We start from the raw sequence: 21,724 nt of genomic DNA, 5'->3' as shown, positions 1-21,724 counted from the left end.
AATACCCGACCAAGGCCCATTTTTGAAAATCACACTTAATTACACCATATATTAAATAATTAAAAATAATTTTTTAATAAAAATATTTTTTCTAAATATCCTCGATCTTCGTTCCTCGTTCGAAGCAAAATACAACTTAAAACCCTAATACGTGAAACTGTAAATAAAACATGAACTAACACACATATCATGCAATAATCATGCAATAAAATAATTAACAAATATTTTAAATAAAATCCTATATTGCATGCATTCAGGTTACGTGACTCGAATTTCTTAAATATTACATTATCACACACTAATTTTTAATATTTACAATTTTTATTTTCAACCTTCGATAATTTTAACTCACTCTTATTTTCAACAATGACATGTTTTTCATGAACTCCGAATGACATTAAATTTCAAGGATAAAATCTCTGATCAACACGCTGCCGTACACGTGTACGAATGGATTTTGTTTTATTCACTGACATTTTCTGATTCAGACGGTGGGTAGATGAAAAGTGCTTAGTCCAGTCCACTCTCCTTCCTAATTGGAGACGAATGAATTTTATCGGTCCACTGAATCGGGCCGGCTAACCATACATGTGGGCCCGTTACTGGCCCATGTGGTTGTTATTTAACAAAAAAGAAAAGAAAAGTAATGTTTATAGAACAAAAAATTTATTTTAATTTAAGCATATATGATATTTTATTTTCTGTATAAAATATTAAAATTCAATTTTTTCAGACAATTAATTTTTTTTTTATGTTTACACTTTGTGGTAGTTCATAAATATCTCATGGATAGAGTAGTTATTGATGTAGGAAAACTAATTTTATTTTAAATATTTATGTTCGTTTTTTTAATTATTTTGGAAATCAGAGATGAAATATATAATAATACTCATCGTTAAACAGTACGAATGGCGTGATTCAGCATCGTTGTTTAATCTCATATCTGACTCAAATTATATATTAATCAGAGTTAAAAAAAAGTTATATTATCTTTATATTCCAATTAATCATCACATAACACTAGCCAAACAATTACGTATATTATTACTCGATATATTTTTTTCGGGTTTTTTTCATATTGTATATGTATTACTACACCAAAATTTGGTACCAAAGTAATGAAGTGGCTATATTATCAAACATATGTGTTGTTAAGGTTATAAATTGGGTCACTCAAAATTCATCTTTAAGAGGAAAGATTGACTAAGTTTATATATACAACTCTCAATAACTTAATCCAATCGTATATGACATCTTATACACTCCCTCACGCTTATGAATGAACAACTGAAACGTGAAATTTATAATATATTAGTGGTTAGCCCATAAGCACAGTCCAACATATAACTGTGGTCCTAGGCTCCGGTACCATATTAAGATTATGAACTTGGACTTTATTCCATCACATAAGCTAGCTAAAGTGGGATTATCCAAGTCCATATTTACAACTTACAGAACTTTATCCAGCCGATGTCATGTATTTAACATACCTCTTACGTCAAAGAATAAACATTTAGAGCATGAAATTTACAATATATTAAGTGGGTAACCCATAAAGACGATTCAATGAGGGGAAGATTGTAAAAGTACATATATACAACTCTCAATAACTTAATTTATCCGATTTTGGACATTTAACACACATCTCTCACGTCCATGACTAAACATATAGAGCAACAAGTTTACAAATCATGTAGCGGGTGGCTCATAAGAGTAATCCAACATATAATGATGGGCATATGTTTTAATATCATCTTAAGATCATCTACTTAGATCTAACTTCACCCCAAAAGTTATCTCAAGGAAGATAGCCAAAGTCTATATATATAACTCCCGAGAACTTACTCTAGCCGGTGTGAAATATCTAATATATGTGTCTCTATTTTGATTTTGCAATTGTTGCACTCATTTAAAGCGTGAATGGATAAATGAGTAAATAGATAAGTTGGGACTATAACCAATAAATCTTTGTTCATAGTCAAAAAATAAATAATAAGTTTTACCAAAAATTATAGTTTTTTTAATGATATGATTCTAATCTTGTTAAACAGTATAACACTCCGAAAAAAGTCAAGTTACATATTTTGAGTGTCCTCTTAGTGGAGACAATCATTGAACCTCAATAAAAACCAATTTCTTAAATATGAAAAATAACCATGTATAGAAATTACTCGTGGGTTAATTACAAATATTTATATCTTTGTGAAATATCGAGATTATTGAAAACTCTTTGTGATTATTAAATTTTTTTGTTTCTATATCTTGAACACAAATGCCTCTAAAAATAAATATGGGCAAAGATGTTTATACTCAAGATTTGAAAATATAGGTATGTGTGTTTATAAGATTTAAAAATATGAGAAGTTAGTGGATGAATTTTTCTTGTAGAATTTTAAGACTCGAGAATTTTTTTTTATTATTATTACAACACACGTTGTAAAAGGGGATCGAACCAGCTAAACTGACGGATGAGACCATGGGCTAATGCCCGGTCTTTTTAAGACTCGAGATTTTAATATGATAATGTATGAAATTGACACAATTATTTTAAGTGGCCTCCTTTTTTCAAAAAAAATAAAAATAAAAATGATATGACATTCTTTTCATAAACTTCGAAATGGCATTAAATTTCGTGGATAAAATCTCTGCTCAACACACTGCCGTACACGTGTACGATTGGATTTTGTTTTATTCACTGACATTTTCTGATTCCGACGGAAAGCAGACGAAAAGTCCTTACTCTACTCTCCTTCCTAATCGGAGACGAAGGAATTTTATTAGTCCACTGAATTGGGCCGGATGACCATACGTGGGCCCGATACTGGCCCATGAAAAGAAAAGTCATATTTATAGAACAAATAATTTATTTTAATTTAAGGATTTATTATATTTTATTTTCTGTATAAAATATTACTGTTCAATTTTTTCAGTCAATTAATGTTTTTTATGTTTTACATTTTGTTGTAGTTCATAAATATCTCATGGATAGAGGAGTAGTTATTGATATAGGATAACTAATTTTATTTAAATATTCATGGTCGTTTTTTAAATTATTTTGGAAATCAGAGATGAATTATAGAATAATACTCATCGTTAAATGTTACGAATGGCGTGATTCAGAATCGTTTTTTAATCTCGTATCTGACTCAAATTTTATATTAATCAGAATAAAAAAAAAAGTTATGTTATCTTTATATTTCAATTAATCATCACGTAACACTAGCCAAACAATTATATATATTATTATTTTTCACATATTGTATTTGTATTACTAAACCAAAATTTGGTACCAAAGTAATGAAGTGACTACACAGCCTTTATTGCAAGTCACAACTTATTTTCCTAGTTGTTGAACTAATTAATATTTCATTTAATAAAATAAATAGTGTGTATGAAGTAAAATGAACTAACCAATTAAATTTTAGGGGAATTTGGTTCCAATAATCTATTTTAATTTTATGTTTTTTTTTTAGTTTTTAAAAGATAAATAATATTTTGGAATATTGGTTAAAATTTTTAAAAAAATTACATGCAAAAATATTTAATAAATCTTATTAAATGATTTGATTAAAAACTTTGACTTTTCATTTATAATATCACATCCTCAAATCGAAGTGACAATGTGTACTTTTTTCAATATCTTTTAATATATGGTTTGATGTATAATATAAGATTCATTCAGTTCTTTTTTATATTCAACATTTGATTCGATATCTATTATTAACTATAATATTCAATTTATCAACATAATATTATATTATTTTCTTAAAAAATTGAATAGAGTATATATTTTATGGTTTATAAATCAAACATTATATGGATTTAAGGTATTAGAACATGTAATCCATGGATCGCGCTTGGTAATTAACTAAAATATAATCATATTAATATTAAATTTTTAGAATCGATAGGTAACTAAACTAATGAATCAAAGAATATATATATGAATTTCAATTTATTAATGAGATTACAATTAATATGGTGTAAATTTTTTCTTGTAATTAAATTATTTTATATGTAAAATTTTTTTGAATACATTTTAAATGAAGACAAAAATTTGTGTGAGACGGTCTCATGGGTCGTATTTTGTGAGACGGATAACTTTTTTGGGTCATCCGTGAAAAAGTATTACTATTTATGCTAAGAATATTACTTTTTATTGTGAATATCGGTAGGGTTGNTTTTAATAAAAATATTTTTTCTAAATATCCTCGATCTTCGTTCCTCGTTCGAAGCAAAATACAACTTAAAACCCTAATACGTGAAACTGTAAATAAAACATGAACTAACACACATATCATGCAATAATCATGCAATAAAATAATTAACAAATATTTTAAATAAAATCCTATATTGCATGCATTCAGGTTACGTGACTCGAATTTCTTAAATATTACATTATCACACACTAATTTTTAATATTTACAATTTTTATTTTCAACCTTCGATAATTTTAACTCACTCTTATTTTCAACAATGACATGTTTTTCATGAACTCCGAATGACATTAAATTTCAAGGATAAAATCTCTGATCAACACGCTGCCGTACACGTGTACGAATGGATTTTGTTTTATTCACTGACATTTTCTGATTCAGACGGTGGGTAGATGAAAAGTGCTTAGTCCAGTCCACTCTCCTTCCTAATTGGAGACGAATGAATTTTATCGGTCCACTGAATCGGGCCGGCTAACCATACATGTGGGCCCGTTACTGGCCCATGTGGTTGTTATTTAACAAAAAAGAAAAGAAAAGTAATGTTTATAGAACAAAAAATTTATTTTAATTTAAGCATATATGATATTTTATTTTCTGTATAAAATATTAAAATTCAATTTTTTCAGACAATTAATTTTTTTTTTATGTTTACACTTTGTGGTAGTTCATAAATATCTCATGGATAGAGTAGTTATTGATGTAGGAAAACTAATTTTATTTTAAATATTTATGTTCGTTTTTTTAATTATTTTGGAAATCAGAGATGAAATATATAATAATACTCATCGTTAAACAGTACGAATGGCGTGATTCAGCATCGTTGTTTAATCTCATATCTGACTCAAATTATATATTAATCAGAGTTAAAAAAAAGTTATATTATCTTTATATTCCAATTAATCATCACATAACACTAGCCAAACAATTACGTATATTATTACTCGATATATTTTTTTCGGGTTTTTTTCATATTGTATATGTATTACTACACCAAAATTTGGTACCAAAGTAATGAAGTGGCTATATTATCAAACATATGTGTTGTTAAGGTTATAAATTGGGTCACTCAAAATTCATCTTTAAGAGGAAAGATTGACTAAGTTTATATATACAACTCTCAATAACTTAATCCAATCGTATATGACATCTTATACACTCCCTCACGCTTATGAATGAACAACTGAAACGTGAAATTTATAATATATTAGTGGTTAGCCCATAAGCACAGTCCAACATATAACTGTGGTCCTAGGCTCCGGTATCATATTAAGATTATGAACTTGGACTTTATTCCATCACATAAGCTAGCTAAAGTGGGATTATCCAAGTCCATATTTACAACTTACAGAACTTTATCCAGCCGATGTCATGTATTTAACATACCTCTTACGTCAAAGAATAAACATTTAGAGCATGAAATTTACAATATATTAAGTGGGTAACCCATAAAGACGATTCAATGAGGGGAAGATTGTAAAAGTACATATATACAACTCTCAATAACTTAATTTATCCGATTTTGGACATTTAACACACATCTCTCACGTCCATGACTAAACATATAGAGCAACAAGTTTACAAATCATGTAGCGGGTGGCTCATAAGAGTAATCCAACATATAATGATGGGCATATGTTTTAATATCATCTTAAGATCATCTACTTAGATCTAACTTCACCCCAAAAGTTATCTCAAGGAAGATAGCCAAAGTCTATATATATAACTCCCGAGAACTTACTCTAGCCGGTGTGAAATATCTAATATATGTGTCTCTATTTTGATTTTGCAATTGTTGCACTCATTTAAAGCGTGAATGGATAAATGAGTAAATAGATAAGTTGGGACTATAACCAATAAATCTTTGTTCATAGTCAAAAAATAAATAATAAGTTTTACCAAAAATTATAGTTTTTTTAATGATATGATTCTAATCTTGTTAAACAGTATAACACTCCGAAAAAAGTCAAGTTACATATTTTGAGTGTCCTCTTAGTGGAGACAATCATTGAACCTCAATAAAAACCAATTTCTTAAATATGAAAAATAACCATGTATAGAAATTACTCGTGGGTTAATTACAAATATTTATATCTTTGTGAAATATCGAGATTATTGAAAACTCTTTGTGATTATTAAATTTTTTTGTTTCTATATCTTGAACACAAATGCCTCTAAAAATAAATATGGGCAAAGATGTTTATACTCAAGATTTGAAAATATAGGTATGTGTGTTTATAAGATTTAAAAATATGAGAAGTTAGTGGATGAATTTTTCTTGTAGAATTTTAAGACTCGAGAATTTTTTTTTATTATTATTACAACACACGTTGTAAAAGGGGATCGAACCAGCTAAACTGACGGATGAGACCATGGGCTAATGCCCGGTCTTTTTAAGACTCGAGATTTTAATATGATAATGTATGAAATTGACACAATTATTTTAAGTGGCCTCCTTTTTTCAAAAAAAATAAAAATAAAAATGATATGACATTCTTTTCATAAACTTCGAAATGGCATTAAATTTCGTGGATAAAATCTCTGCTCAACACACTGCCGTACACGTGTACGATTGGATTTTGTTTTATTCACTGACATTTTCTGATTCCGACGGAAAGCAGACGAAAAGTCCTTACTCTACTCTCCTTCCTAATCGGAGACGAAGGAATTTTATTAGTCCACTGAATTGGGCCGGATGACCATACGTGGGCCCGATACTGGCCCATGAAAAGAAAAGTCATATTTATAGAACAAATAATTTATTTTAATTTAAGGATTTATTATATTTTATTTTCTGTATAAAATATTACTGTTCAATTTTTTCAGTCAATTAATGTTTTTTATGTTTTACATTTTGTTGTAGTTCATAAATATCTCATGGATAGAGGAGTAGTTATTGATATAGGATAACTAATTTTATTTAAATATTCATGGTCGTTTTTTAAATTATTTTGGAAATCAGAGATGAATTATAGAATAATACTCATCGTTAAATGTTACGAATGGCGTGATTCAGAATCGTTTTTTAATCTCGTATCTGACTCAAATTTTATATTAATCAGAATAAAAAAAAAAGTTATGTTATCTTTATATTTCAATTAATCATCACGTAACACTAGCCAAACAATTATATATATTATTATTTTTCACATATTGTATTTGTATTACTAAACCAAAATTTGGTACCAAAGTAATGAAGTGACTACACAGCCTTTATTGCAAGTCACAACTTATTTTCCTAGTTGTTGAACTAATTAATATTTCATTTAATAAAATAAATAGTGTGTATGAAGTAAAATGAACTAACCAATTAAATTTTAGGGGAATTTGGTTCCAATAATCTATTTTAATTTTATGTTTTTTTTTTAGTTTTTAAAAGATAAATAATATTTTGGAATATTGGTTAAAATTTTTAAAAAAATTACATGCAAAAATATTTAATAAATCTTATTAAATGATTTGATTAAAAACTTTGACTTTTCATTTATAATATCACATCCTCAAATCGAAGTGACAATGTGTACTTTTTTCAATATCTTTTAATATATGGTTTGATGTATAATATAAGATTCATTCAGTTCTTTTTTATATTCAACATTTGATTCGATATCTATTATTAACTATAATATTCAATTTATCAACATAATATTATATTATTTTCTTAAAAAATTGAATAGAGTATATATTTTATGGTTTATAAATCAAACATTATATGGATTTAAGGTATTAGAACATGTAATCCATGGATCGCGCTTGGTAATTAACTAAAATATAATCATATTAATATTAAATTTTTAGAATCGATAGGTAACTAAACTAATGAATCAAAGAATATATATATGAATTTCAATTTATTAATGAGATTACAATTAATATGGTGTAAATTTTTTCTTGTAATTAAATTATTTTATATGTAAAATTTTTTTGAATACATTTTAAATGAAGACAAAAATTTGTGTGAGACGGTCTCATGGGTCGTATTTTGTGAGACGGATAACTTTTTTGGGTCATCCGTGAAAAAGTATTACTATTTATGCTAAGAATATTACTTTTTATTGTGAATATCGGTAGGGTTGACCCGTCTCACAGATAAAGATTCGTGATACCGTCTCATTATATACCTATTCTTAAATGAATGTTATATTTATGGGCCCTAAATTATGTAAATGTGATACAACTATTAAATAAAGTTACATTAATAGGAAATCGAACCGGTAGAGTACAACTCCTTGTGACCTTTCGTCCATATATTCTTTCAAGTGCTTTTCAAGAAACCTCACATGTTCAATGAGAAGTTATTATAAGTTGATATCTCAATTAATAGGACTTTACTCCTTTTACACATCCTATTGCCCACATTGTAACGATTGTAAAATTGCAATTTTGTTCTTGTAATTTTTTTTTTTAATTTTGGTTCTTCGCATTTTTCAAATTTTAGTTTTAGTCCAAAACAATTGTGGTTGTTTTTCCAATATGTTGATGTGCGACTGACCTGGTACCAACATGACACTCACGTGTGCAGTTTCATATCAGAATCCTCAAACGAAGAATCTAAAATTTGAAACATAAATGACTAAAACTCAATTTTGACAATATAGACAACCGAAATTATAAAAATATCAAATAGAAAGAACAAAAATTGCGATTTTTGGTTAATCACATATTACATATGATCGATAGTTTTCAACCATTCTTTATTAAAATTATCTTTTTAAAACTATTTTTAAAAATATGCTTGGTAAGAAATTTTGGAAATTGGAGTAGCGTTTTACCACAAGTTTTGTCATTTTTATTAAGAACTATACCCGTGATAACTGTCCAATTCAAATATTTTAATTTTAATTATTGCTTCTAACATTTGGACTATAAAATCACGTGTTAATCTCTCAAGCAAAGTGATGGAAACAATTGCATTCCAAGATAAAGGGTGCTTGCACTACTTTAAAGTGAAGTTGCCTTACTTCAATGTGAAGATAGCTAAAAGTTTCCCCACTCCACTATTCACTTCATCCTAACACTTTTATTTTCAAAGAAAAACAATTGTTAAGCCATTAAAATAAACACTAATCGCCCGATTAGGATTCCATTAAGTTAATTATCCTATTTTGGAATAGTGTTAAGCATTAGTGAGTAAATAAGACAATTTATTCTTATCATAATCAAAACATTTTATATTGTCCAAGTGAAAGACATTAGGAAGGGACAAATAGGTATGTGTATGCATATAATTGTTCCTCCCAAATCAAAAGTTATGAACTATGGCTCCATCAAAATGGATCTGAATGAAGATCAGGCCGTATTCGTGTCGTGTCTGTGTCGTTAAATTGCATAATAGATATAGACTTCCTTTTACCAGTTGGCCTCCCTAATACTTTATGAAGAATAAGGCAGCAGAAGGAGTTGAGAGCAAATTGAATAATATAAATAAAATAATTCTTTGCATTTAGTCTTGAATAAATGGACAACTGGATAACAGAAATTTATCATGTGTCATATCACACTTCAAAACAAAGATGGAAAAAAAACAAAAATGAACTAAAAGAGTCTGCAAAAGCTGATGAATGATCTTAAAACATGCAAAAATATGGGATGAATAAGGAGGCTTCTTACAGGCAGAATGAACACAGCAAAGCACGAAAAACATCGTATGAGACCGGCATTCGAAGTTTGTTTGAATCTTTATGAGCTTACCAGAAACTTAAACTCGAAAAAACGGGGAATCTCCAATATCAACCTCATCCTCTTCGGGAGCTGGAAGATTGAGATCGAGTAAATCAGGGAGCTTAGGCTTCATAACTGAACTTTCGTTGGTATTTTCCTCGCGGCCACGGTCGATGAAATGTGACCTCTTGTGTCCACCTAAGGCCTGACCGTTCTTGAAAACTCTTTGGCAAAACGGACAAATGTGAACCTTACTTTTCTCAGGCTTGATTTTTTTCTCAGCATATTGAAACGAATCTTTAGCAGTTAGTTTTCTGCTGCTAGTGGATCCACCAAATTTACCATTAGTTCTGAAGTCATTGTACTCATGGAGGATGTTCTCATCGCTTTCATACCTTGATTCGGTGGCATTGTTTCGTTTATGGCAAGGTCTGTGCCCTCCAAGAGCCTGATATGAGTTAAACGTCTTTGTACAGTTCAAGCATTCGTATTTACGTCTCTTCTGAGGATGGTTCTGTGCCTCAGTATATGGCGAACCATTCTTCGTTCGACAAGTTTGGTTCCACAATTCCGGATTCCACTTTTGGGATTCAATCCTAGTTGGATTTGAAACCGTATAAGCATCATCATCCCCATTTTCCTTTACCAGGGACTTTTTGCCTTCACCGGTTGTACAATTTCTGTATAACCGGTCAAAAGACACATCTGACTCAACCTTAGCACATTCATCCAAGAAATACCCAGAATCAGAATCCTCCATTGAATATATCTCATCATCCAAAGCAGTTTCTTTAATCTTTCTATCCCCGAGTTTCTTTACTTGGGTCGTCTTGCTCCGGTCTAAGCCATATTTACTATCATTTCTCATGTCAATAGAAGATGATTTAGTCTCCAAAACAGCAGAATTGTTATCAGAAGATTCTACAACCGAATAAACACCACCAGTGTTCACATAATCCATAGACAACATCATCAAACACACAGCCACCTCTTCTTGTTCATTCCCATCAATCTCCGAAACAGATGAAGAACCATTATTAGCCAAGTTAAAATCAGAATTTGGTATAATCTTATTATACCTCGTACTCTTTGATGACCTTGTTCGAACAATCCTGTCATCGACTTCTGCATCGGAACAACTATCCAGTAACAGCTTCTGGTTTTCACCAGGCCAAGATTGATCATCCTTCAAGTTAGCCTTATCTTTCTCCGAGTGAACTGCCATATGACCACACAAAGCTTTCATAGATTGAAACCCTTTACCACATTGCTTGCAAACTCTTTCTTGTGAATAATCGAAACTTAAATCCACTGTCCTCCAAGTTTTCTTGGGATTCTCCCTCAGGCCGTAACTAGATTGCCCATTCACAAACTCGGTAAAATTCTGCTGCACATCATCAATTGGAGATGAAATTATTTTCATGCTGGCCTCAACTTTTTTCTCAGATTCAACTGAATTCGCAATCACATGAGACCTAATGTGACCCCCTAACGACTTCCCACAAGGGTACTTTTTGTAGCAAAACTTGCAAACAAATCTCAAACTTTGATCCTCCTCCATCAAATTATTCGATCCACCCACCATATCAAGATAATCGCAATACCAAATCAAGACCAGCAAACAACTAAATGAACTCAAACTGTGCAACGGTGTATCACTTCCTGATCCACCACTTCACAAACAGTTTAAGAAACAGAGAAGCACGAAAAAACAGACCCAAGATCAGGAAAAAAAAATACTACTGCAAAGTACAAAACTGGGAAGTGGGGCTGGGCACAGATCACCAAGTCTATACCTTGATATTCCACAAGCGATGTAAACAAGAACATCAAACTGGTCAGATGTGACAGTTTAAGGGGAAGTAAAAGATCAGACCCACCACCAAAAGAAAACAGTCTTGGATTCCACATCCATGGAAGATAATTCGCATAAATAACAACTTATAATGAATCACATCCCCAAAATCAAAACTTTATGCCAAAATCAAAACTTTAAACAGATGGGTAGCTAAAGATGGCCTTGAACCAACCACTGCCCATCAAAGATCAAGAAATGAAACAGATACCAAAGACTCTTTCTTCCCCACGTTTCTCTCCATTCGTCCCACATAACCCCCTCACACTCTCTCTACGTAGTTACAATCCGTGTATCTATCTATATTTTCCGTTTTCGTTCGCTATAGTGTGAGGCGTATTCCATGCATGAAAGCAAATACGAATCAAGAGGTGCGCGGCACGTGTACTCACTAGAGAGGGTTTCGTTTGGCCAAAAATCAAACGTTCAAGATCTGTTGGATTGTTCTTATGTGCTTTATCTGACGCAGAATCTCAAAGGGTATATGGAAATTTTGCTTGTAAAAACATAAATTTAGGATTCATATGTTTTTCGTGCACAAAAATACTATGAAAACTTCCAAAATAAACTTGGACTAATGCTTTGTTCACAAAAATTTTCGTGATAAGATCACATGGGTTAATTTTGTGTGACGAAATTTTAATTTGGATCAATGAAAAATTATTATTTTTTATGAAAAAGTATTACTTTTATTATAATATGAATAAGATTAACTCGTTTCACAAATAAAAATCCGTAAAATCATCTGACAGAATATCTACTTCACATTGTTTTGTCTTTGCTCAATGGTCAAGCCAATGAAAGACCGATTCATCAGCCGTTTGTGGGGCGAAATTTCTCTAAACTATAGATATAATAAGTGTTTTGTGTGTTGTATGTATATAGGTGAGTGTCCATGGTTGATTTGATAAGGCTGAGATAATTGGTAAATGTTAATATATGTCTTTTAGCTATATTTTATAGTTGCTTTAATACTAAAATTTCAAGTTTTGGATGAAATTTAAGAGTCGAGATCTAATTATAACGAGTCTAACTTTCATTAAAAAAAATTATTACGTATTTATTGAGAGGAATTCCAAAAGAGATATTTGATTAATCGAGTGTATGTATATATTTGTAAAATATTTTGTCGTGTTCATATAAAATAAAGTTTCAAACAATTAGCAAATGACAAATTTATTATACTCAAAATACTACTTTGTAATATTTAGGGTTGTATAAATTTTTATATATTAATTACATATTTATCACATATCTCATCATACTTATCATATTTCAATTAAAATGCAATCAATGTAACGTAATATTAAATAGTGGTTAATTACATTTTACTGTGTTAATTCTGAAGGTTTACTCGATGATTATCGAAAGATAAAGACTATGGGATATATTATCGTAATTTTTTTTTAAAAAAAGTGGTTTGAATTTACAATCTTTGAGTATCTTTTGAAATCGTTTTAGATCAAGATCAATTTTGAACTAAATATTTTCTTACTAGATATTAGGAACTTAAGACAAGCTTGGTAGAAGAGAATAAAATGAATTCTCATCTAATTCTTTATATCCATGATTGGTATTTCATTGAAATGAGAATGTTCATTTTCATATTCACGATATTAGTCATTCTGAAATGAATATTTTATTTCTTAATTAATTTTTTTTATTGATATGTGATATTAACATAAAGAATTTTATCTTTCTAGACTAATATGATTTGCTAGAATATTGATATTTATGATAAGATATCTAGATATTACACTATTGTTCAAAAGAGTTTATTTCCTCATTAAATTCTTGTTTTCATATTTGCGTAAGACTCTGTTGGAACTTTTCAAGTTCGCAATCTTGATTTTGATGTTAACAAAACTTGTTATTGTATTTTTAACATATTTACTCACGTGTGAAGTTGAAATCACAAGAAGCAAACCAAAACTGAATTCTGCACAAACTGAGTTTCTGGTGAGCTTTGGTTTTTTGAGGATATCTCTTAGATGGTTAATTCAAATGACAATCCGCTAGCTGGACTGATCAGAAAATTCAATTTGAAACAAGTCGTATTTCACGTCAGTTGAGCAAATTCGGATGTTATCAAGATCTAACTGATCGCTGAACTGCTAAACTGATCACACAAAAATAGCAATCAGTTGGGTATGAGCAGTTGCGGTATTTTGATCATATCTCTCAGCTCGTTTATAAAAATGAAGCGATTCAGTATGCGTTGGAAAGATAAGACAATGATATACAAATCATCTTCAAAAATCAAAGTCTGGATCGAAGCTTAAAATGCTGATAAATGACGATGAAGCAACTGGTTTTGCACAAATTGAAATCAGCTAGGCTGATTTCAGCACACCAGCTGAAACTGAACTGAACCGAACCAGTTGAACTGAACCAGACCAGCTGAAGACCAGTTGAGCCAGACCAGCTGAAAGCCAACTGAACCAGCTCATGATCAACTGAACCGAACTAGCTGAACTGAACCGAACCAGCAGCTGACCAACTGAAATGAACTGAACCAGCTGCTGACCAGTTGAACTGAATGACCAGTTGAGTTGACCAGTCGGGAAAATGCTCAGCAAGACGAATTTGACCGTTGCAATTTCAGAAACAGTACAGAAACTTTCCAAACGGTCATATTCTTGTGTTTAACGTATATATCAGTGTTGGGGCCTAAAAATACAACATATTGAAGATCAAACAAGAGCTTCTGAAGATGATTCAAAGTATAGGTAGTTAGCATGAATATATCAGCTAGTTGAGAGCACGAGTCCTTGTGTGAGGTTACTTGAGATGTACACTGTAAATGATAAATTCCTCACACACAATCACTCACACATATACAAGAGAGTTGAACTTCAAAGATTAGTTGAGTGAATCTTGCACAAAGACAATAAACTTGTGTATGTAGTCTTTGCATATGAGACATTAAACAATATGCTGATTCTGAGGTGCTACCTACAATTTTGAGTGCTAGGAGTTCAGTTTAGGCAGTGGGTAAGTCCAAGCTGAATGAGTTTGTACAAGTAGTTGTATAAATCAAAGTCTCCTAGTGAATCATTCTCAAGGGAAAGAAGGGGTGACGTAGGAGCATTTGAAGTCTCCGAACATCCATAAACAAATTCGTGTCTATTTGTTTATTACATTGACTTATCAGTTTCATAGTTTTAAAGATGCATTGTTGAAGCATTTTATGTGTTCTTCAAATATCAAAAATACTGCATACAAGTGTTTGATAAAATGTTTCAACTAAAATATTTTTACACATTCAACTTGCATATATTTTAAATGCTTTACAAAATATTTAATTTGTTTCTACGAAGGATTATTTCGAGTGTTTTCCGCTTGATTTCATATCAAACTCGATTTAGTTCATGGTGTTCAATATTTCAAGAACCGAGCTATTGTAGCTCAACTATTTTCCTCCAAACCGATCTTATCAAGTGGTATCAGAGCGGGTTGTTCTTGAAAGAAAATTGAAACTGATTTTGATGTTTAAAATTCGAAAATTTCAGATTTTTTACACAGATATATGCAAAACTGAATTTTCGTGCAGCTTGTAGCGACCATGGGAAAAATGGCATATCTCCTTGCTCGAGTGTCCAAATGACAAACCGCTTTTTGCGTTGCAAATTAGACTTGTAGAGGTTTACAAAATTTGCAGACTAGTTATGCTCGAGAAAATACAGTTTATTCGTTGAAAGCAAAGCATATGTGCTGCGGCAGAAAATGAGCCATGCAGAAAATTGGTTAGTTATCCATCTTCTTTTATAATTTTCAAAATTTCAAAAATATAAGGGGAGAACTCAATAAAATTTTAACGGAGTTATTATTTTTAAATATTGAGGGGGAGAAAATTTTGTTTAAAATGTTTTGAAAATATTGTTAGATTAGGTGCCCGTCGAGCCAAGTGTTGGCCGAGGGTTCATGTTGAAACTCTATGTATAAAAAATCTTTATTTTAATAATATTTGAAATTATTGTTTTTGGCACATCTTTATCTGTATACCCATGATAGTTGCATAGATAAAGTCCTTTAATATACAAATAGTTAAAAGAATATGAGATGCTCATATGATGAGTATCATGAAACTCATATTTACAATATTGTATATTCTAAACAGTTCTTAGTCGATTCAGCCGCCGCTAAGAAGGATATAGGCCGCTCGAGTTCGAGACTAGTATCTACGATGTGAGTACCATGTTTCATTGGTAGGGGACATTGTGATGTTCGAGCATGCATATAGGTGCTCCTGGTAGAGTGCATTGAGCAACCCTCTATATAGGACTTTCCAAGTGGTTCTCACTTATTGAGTTGAAACGTCCTAGTTTATGGTTGTACACTATTAGTCTTTATGACCCGGGACAACATTGAGCCTCTATGTGCTAGCATTGCACTTTGACTTGTTTACCGACTCTCATGGGGTCATCAGGTGGCAAGGTTGGGTGTTTTGTCGAAACATATAGGAGTCGATGCATTGTAATCGGGGATTCACCGTTTACCTTCGGGTATGGATATTCTACGTGATCTCATGTATATGTAGTTTGAAATATCTGATCAGAGTATGGTGGTAATTATGAAAGGGGTTTCATAGATTACACCATCGATGCAACTACGACATGACACATAGTATCGATTCATTGACAATTGTCGAATCAGTCGGGATATATGAGTTGAAGGGACCATACTGTATGCTAATCATAATTGAATGGTTCTTGCAGGCACTATCATTTGATACCTAGGGAATCATATAACCGATGCTGCTAGGCGTTTAACATGATTGGTTGGGTACTATCAGACTTTAGTTCTGACGTTCTTATTATAAAGGAGTTGATAAGTAATAATGGAGCAATTGGGGTATGCTCATATAAGGACATGTTTAGTCCCGAATCACATGGAGATGTGAACCCACGGCTAGTTGTATCAATGAACCATTGAGGGCCACACAAGTATTAGCTTTCTAGATCCCGTTGAGAAGTAAAATAGTTCAATGTGTTGAATGGCATAAAAAAGAGTTTATAAGCGTAAAGAAAAATAGAAGTACGACTTCTATGAGGGGATTGTAACTTTTAATTTGTGAAAGTGTTCCTAAATTAAAAGTTGACCAAATAAATAATGTATTTGAAAATTGTGATTTTCATAAACATTATTATAGACTAAATTAAATTAATTCAAGTGTTGAATTAATTAAATAATATTGGGTCTTGTAGAGCCCAATAGGAAATAATTATTCAACTAGTGGGCTTGAGTAAAATCAAGTAAAGTTTAAATGGTCTCAAATGGGTTTGAGATATTTAAATAAAAGTTCATGGACTTTGTAATTGTTACAAGCCCAAGTAGAATTGCATGCATGAGAGGTGAAGGGTTGGAGGCAACTTTTTCAATATCCAAGGCATGACATGCCTTAGGAATACACAACAACTTTTGCCCACCAAGAAAACACTTCCTTCTCTACTCCCCATCATGTTGGCCGAAATTTGCAAGGCAAATTCTCTCCATTTTTGCTTCTTCACTTGTTGATGAATGCACCTACTTCTCAAAGAAAAATTCTTTATTTTTTCTAGTGCAAAATTAGAGGGGATCTACCTAGTTGGTGGTGGGCTTAATTTTTTAGCAAGGAGTGCTCAAAGGAGAAGCTTGTAAATTGTCTTCCTTCAAGAGCTAAGTTGTTTACAACTTAGTTGGAGCCAAACATCAATATTTTAAGATTGATAGGTAAAAATTCTAAACACCCTATGAATGTCATATTGTGTTTTGCTTATTTGCTACACTACTTTTTGGGGTGCTCGGTTTTTGTTCTTGTTGAAACAATTTTTTAAAAACTTCCGTTGCGCAACTGGGCACTGTAACTGATCCCGTTTCAAGTGGTATCAGAGCTATGGTTACTATTTTGTATAGCATATACATGATATTATATTGAGATCAATTTCTAACCGCATGAGACAACCAAAACAACAAATTGAAGGCCGGTTTTTAGGGCATTTCGGGCAGTTTGGGCTGTCTGTGGGGCTGCCCATTTCGGGCAGCAAGGCTGCCCGAACAGCCCCTTTAAAAAATAATTTTTTTTGCATGTTGGCCGGAATCCGGCGACGGCGATTACGACTAGGGTTTCCAAAAGTGTTTTGGATTATCAAAGTGTCATGGACCTTGAAGGTGTTGGGCCATTAGATGGCTAGCATATTTGTGAAATTTAAATGGGCCAAAATGTTTTTGGTGAAAAATTATTTTTTGGGCCCTTAAGTTTAAATTTACAAAAGTTGTACATATTATCTCATAAAATAAATAATTGAAGTTGGACTTGAATTATTTATAGTAAATGGTGATTTACAAAAAATTCGGTTATAAATAAATTAATTAGAAAGTAGACAAAGAAGTTTGTATACTTTGTTAATTTAGTTTATAATCGTGGCGGTTAGTGATTGGATCAAGATATATAATATTGGATCAATTGATTATTGTGATAATTAATTGATGGTGTATGATATGTCATATTATGGATGAAGGATGATCAAAAGCCCAAGCCCAATTCGCTAGGTGTATGCTAGGATATTTTGTGTTGAATGATTGTAATAATTATCAATTTATAAAGTGGGCTTGGTTTATGGCCCGTTCCCACCCCATGAGAAGTATCCCTATTTGCCATGGATATTTATTTGTAAATATTAGTATAGTGGAAGATCAAGATTGGAAGATGGTGGCCTTGATGATTATGAAGATTGAAGACATGTAAATATTGGAAGCTTATGTAAAAGTTGCATTTGCATCACATGCATTTCCCTAGGATTGGACTTAGGCCCGTGTTTAGCTCACACGGGCCGTTGGTTTTGGGACGATTGATCATCCTTGTTTAGTTTACTGTTTATAATATATGCATGATATGTTATAAATAATGAGTATGTGCGTTATTATTATGATATTAACAAAGTTGCATGAATCCGGCAAACATACGATCAAACATGACGAGCTTTTGAATAAAATTAATGATGAGACCTTTCAAAATTAAAAACCCTCATTTTGAATAAGATTCAAAATTAACATCAAGCCCGAAAAGGGAAATTATAAAGGTGTTTATAATTTCCATGTCTTCCATCGACAATGGGTGTATGATGAACGCTACCCGTGTTTGGGGCTCGGCTCATATTATTAGGGGGCCCTGGACACCGGAAAGCTGTGACATCCATTGACATGGTGATGTGAACTACGTGGAACTCCCATGACTTCGGCTCATATTATTGAGGGAAGTCATGGAGATCGTCCATTAAGGTTCAACATCGATTGGTAAGGCTTGACACGTAAAGATGAACGACGTCATATTATTGGGTCCTAATCAAACGTGAGACAAAAGTTTACGTAGAGGGTTGCATGGAGATGCAATTGGAAACTACCTTTTAGGAATTGTGATTGGCTGATATTATTCGGGATCATAATTCGCTAATTGGACCTTGTGTATCTACTGAGGAAAGGAGTTTCCCGTTTTCACTAGAGGGTAGTGAAAGATGTCAAAACAGTGGGAGTAAACATTTATAAAGTAAAAGTCCATACTTTATATCTTACAAAATATTTTAAAATAGTCATTAACATTTATCTGTTTTACTTTTCAGTACAAATTTTGACAATGTCTTCGATTCGCAATCCGCTATCCGCAATACTCGAAAAACACATAATAACTGGACCTAATTACCTCACTTGGCTAAGAAACCTGAAAATCGTCTTGAATTCGGAAAGGATAGCATATACACTTATTGAGTCGCTCCCTGTTGAGGCTCCGACTGGCTGCACTCCTGAGGAATTGCAGACTTACAAGGATTGGTGTGACCATGACTTGAAAGCCAAGTGTTATATGCAGGCTTATATGAATGATGAGCTGCAGAGGCGTTTTGAGGATGCAAAGAGTGCTGCTGACATTCATTTTCATCTCAAGGAGCTCTTTGGAGAGCAAACACGTCCTCTTAGGCATGCGACCGTCAAGGAGCTGATCACTTTGCGCATGCGAGATGGGGCCTCGGTCCATAAGCATGGCCTAAAGGTGATTGGGCTCGTGGACAAGCTCGTTGGCATGGATCTGATGTTGCCTTTGGAGTTGACCACCGACGTGTTACTCTTATCGCTGCCTAGCTCATTTGATCCTTTTGTGGTGAATTTCAACATGAACAAGCTGGAGCCTACCCTTGAGGAGTTGGTAAACATGCTTGTCACCTTTGAGTCCACCATCAAGAAAGAGAAGTCGGTTCTTTATGTGGGCTATTCATCTGGTACGAAGACTGGTACACATGGGAAGGTAAAGAAGCGTTCTTTCCAACGTCCCAAGAAGAACGTGCCCTTGAAGAAGCAATCTTCGAGTCCCGCTGTGGCAGCCATACTAGTGAAGGCTGACAAGACTGCTGATATTTGTCATCACTGCAAGAAGCCTGGACATTGGAGGCGTAACTGCAGAGAATATCTTGTCCAGAAGAGTTCTGGAAACAGTATGTTCTATATTGAAGTAAACATTTCAATTAACTCTACTTTTTGGGTATTGGATACCGGCTGTGGCTTACATATCTGTAATGATTTGCAGGTGATGGGAAGAAGTAGGAGATTAAGGGAATGTGAGACCTTTTTGAGAATGGGCAATGGAGCAAGAGTTGCTGCCAAGGCTATAGGAGATGTTTCCTTATTATTGAACAATGATTTTAAGTTGATTTTAAGAGATGTTTTGTTTGTACCTAACTTGGTTAAAAACATTGTTTCCATTTCTATGCTTGATAAAGATGGATATTCTTGTTTATTTAGCAAAGGTGTTTCCTACATTTACAAAAATGAATGTTTGATTGATACTGGAGAACTTGAAAACGATCTCTATAACTTAAAATTGAAAGATATTCCACTAAACAATTTCCAAGCGATAACAACAACAAACAAGCGAAAACAAGATACTCTAAATTCGACACAATTATGGCATGCTCGATTAGGACATATTTCCCTAAGAAGGATGAATAATATGACTTTTTGATTCACACAAAAAGGGGGAGAAATATGTTAGTTGAGATGATTGTTTATCCAAGTTTTGTGATCATCAAAAAGGGGGAGATTATTGAAATTTTTCAAGTTTGCAATCTTGATTTTGATGTTAAAAAAACTTGTTATTGTATTTCTAACATATTTACTCACGTGTGAAGTTACAAACACAAAAAGCAAACCGAAACTGAATTCTGCTCAAACTGAGTTTCTGGCGAGCTTTGGTTTTTTGAGGATATCTCCTAGCTGGATGATTCAAATGAAAATCGGCAACCTCGACCGATCAGAAAATTCGAATGTTATCAAGGTCTAACTGATCGCTAAACTACCGAACTGATCACACGAAAACAACAATCAGTCGGGTATGAGCAGTTGCGAAATGAAGCAATTCAGTATGCGTTGGAAAGATATGACGATGATCTACAAATCATCTTCAGAAATCAAAGTCTGAATCGAAGCTTAAGATGCTGATAAATGATGATGAAGCAACTGGTTCTGCACAAACTGAAATCAGCTAGACTGATTTCAACACTCCAGCTGAAACTGAACTGAACCGAACCAGTAGAACTGAACCAGACCAGTTAAACTGAACCAGACCAGCTGAAGACCAGTTGAGCCAGACCAGCTGAAAGCCAACTGAACCAGCTCATGATCAACTGAACCGAACTAGCTGAACTGAACCGAACCAGCAGCTGACCAACTGAAATGAACTGAACCAGCTGCTGACCAGTTGAACTGAATGACCAGTTAAGTTGACCAGTCGGGAAAATGCCCAGCAAGACGAATTTAACCGTTGTAATTTCAGAAACAGTACAGAAACTTTTCAAACGGTCATATTCTTGTGTCTAACGTATATATCAGTGTTGGGGCCTATAAATACAACATATTGAACATCAAACAAGAGCTTTTGAAGAGGATTCAAAGCATGGACAGTTAGCATGAATATATCAGTTAGTTGAGAGCACAAGCTATTGTGTGAGGATACTTGAGATGTACACTG

At 32.5% G+C, this 21,724-nt stretch overlaps 1 protein-coding gene across 1 annotated transcript; it reads right to left on the bottom strand.

Moving 5' to 3' along the window:
• Positions 1 to 9,684: 9,684 nt before the first annotated feature.
• On the bottom strand, positions 9,685 to 12,201 carry LOC140975335 (uncharacterized). The gene is made up of 2 exons (XM_073438996.1): positions 11,672 to 12,201; positions 9,685 to 11,548 (listed from the first exon to the last, which is right to left on the bottom strand). Exon 2 carries the CDS (start codon positions 11,458 to 11,460, stop codon positions 9,913 to 9,915), a length of 1,548 nt encoding a protein of 515 aa, XP_073295097.1. The 5' UTR covers positions 11,461 to 11,548; positions 11,672 to 12,201; the 3' UTR covers positions 9,685 to 9,912.
• Positions 12,202 to 21,724: the final 9,523 nt, after the last annotated feature.

Source organism: Primulina huaijiensis, chromosome 4 (assembly GCF_012295235.1).
Source record: "Primulina huaijiensis isolate GDHJ02 chromosome 4, ASM1229523v2, whole genome shotgun sequence".
NCBI lineage: Eukaryota > Viridiplantae > Streptophyta > Magnoliopsida > Lamiales > Gesneriaceae > Primulina > Primulina huaijiensis.
Note: the sequence above shows the minus strand (reverse complement) of the source record. Positions and strands in the feature narration are given on the sequence as shown.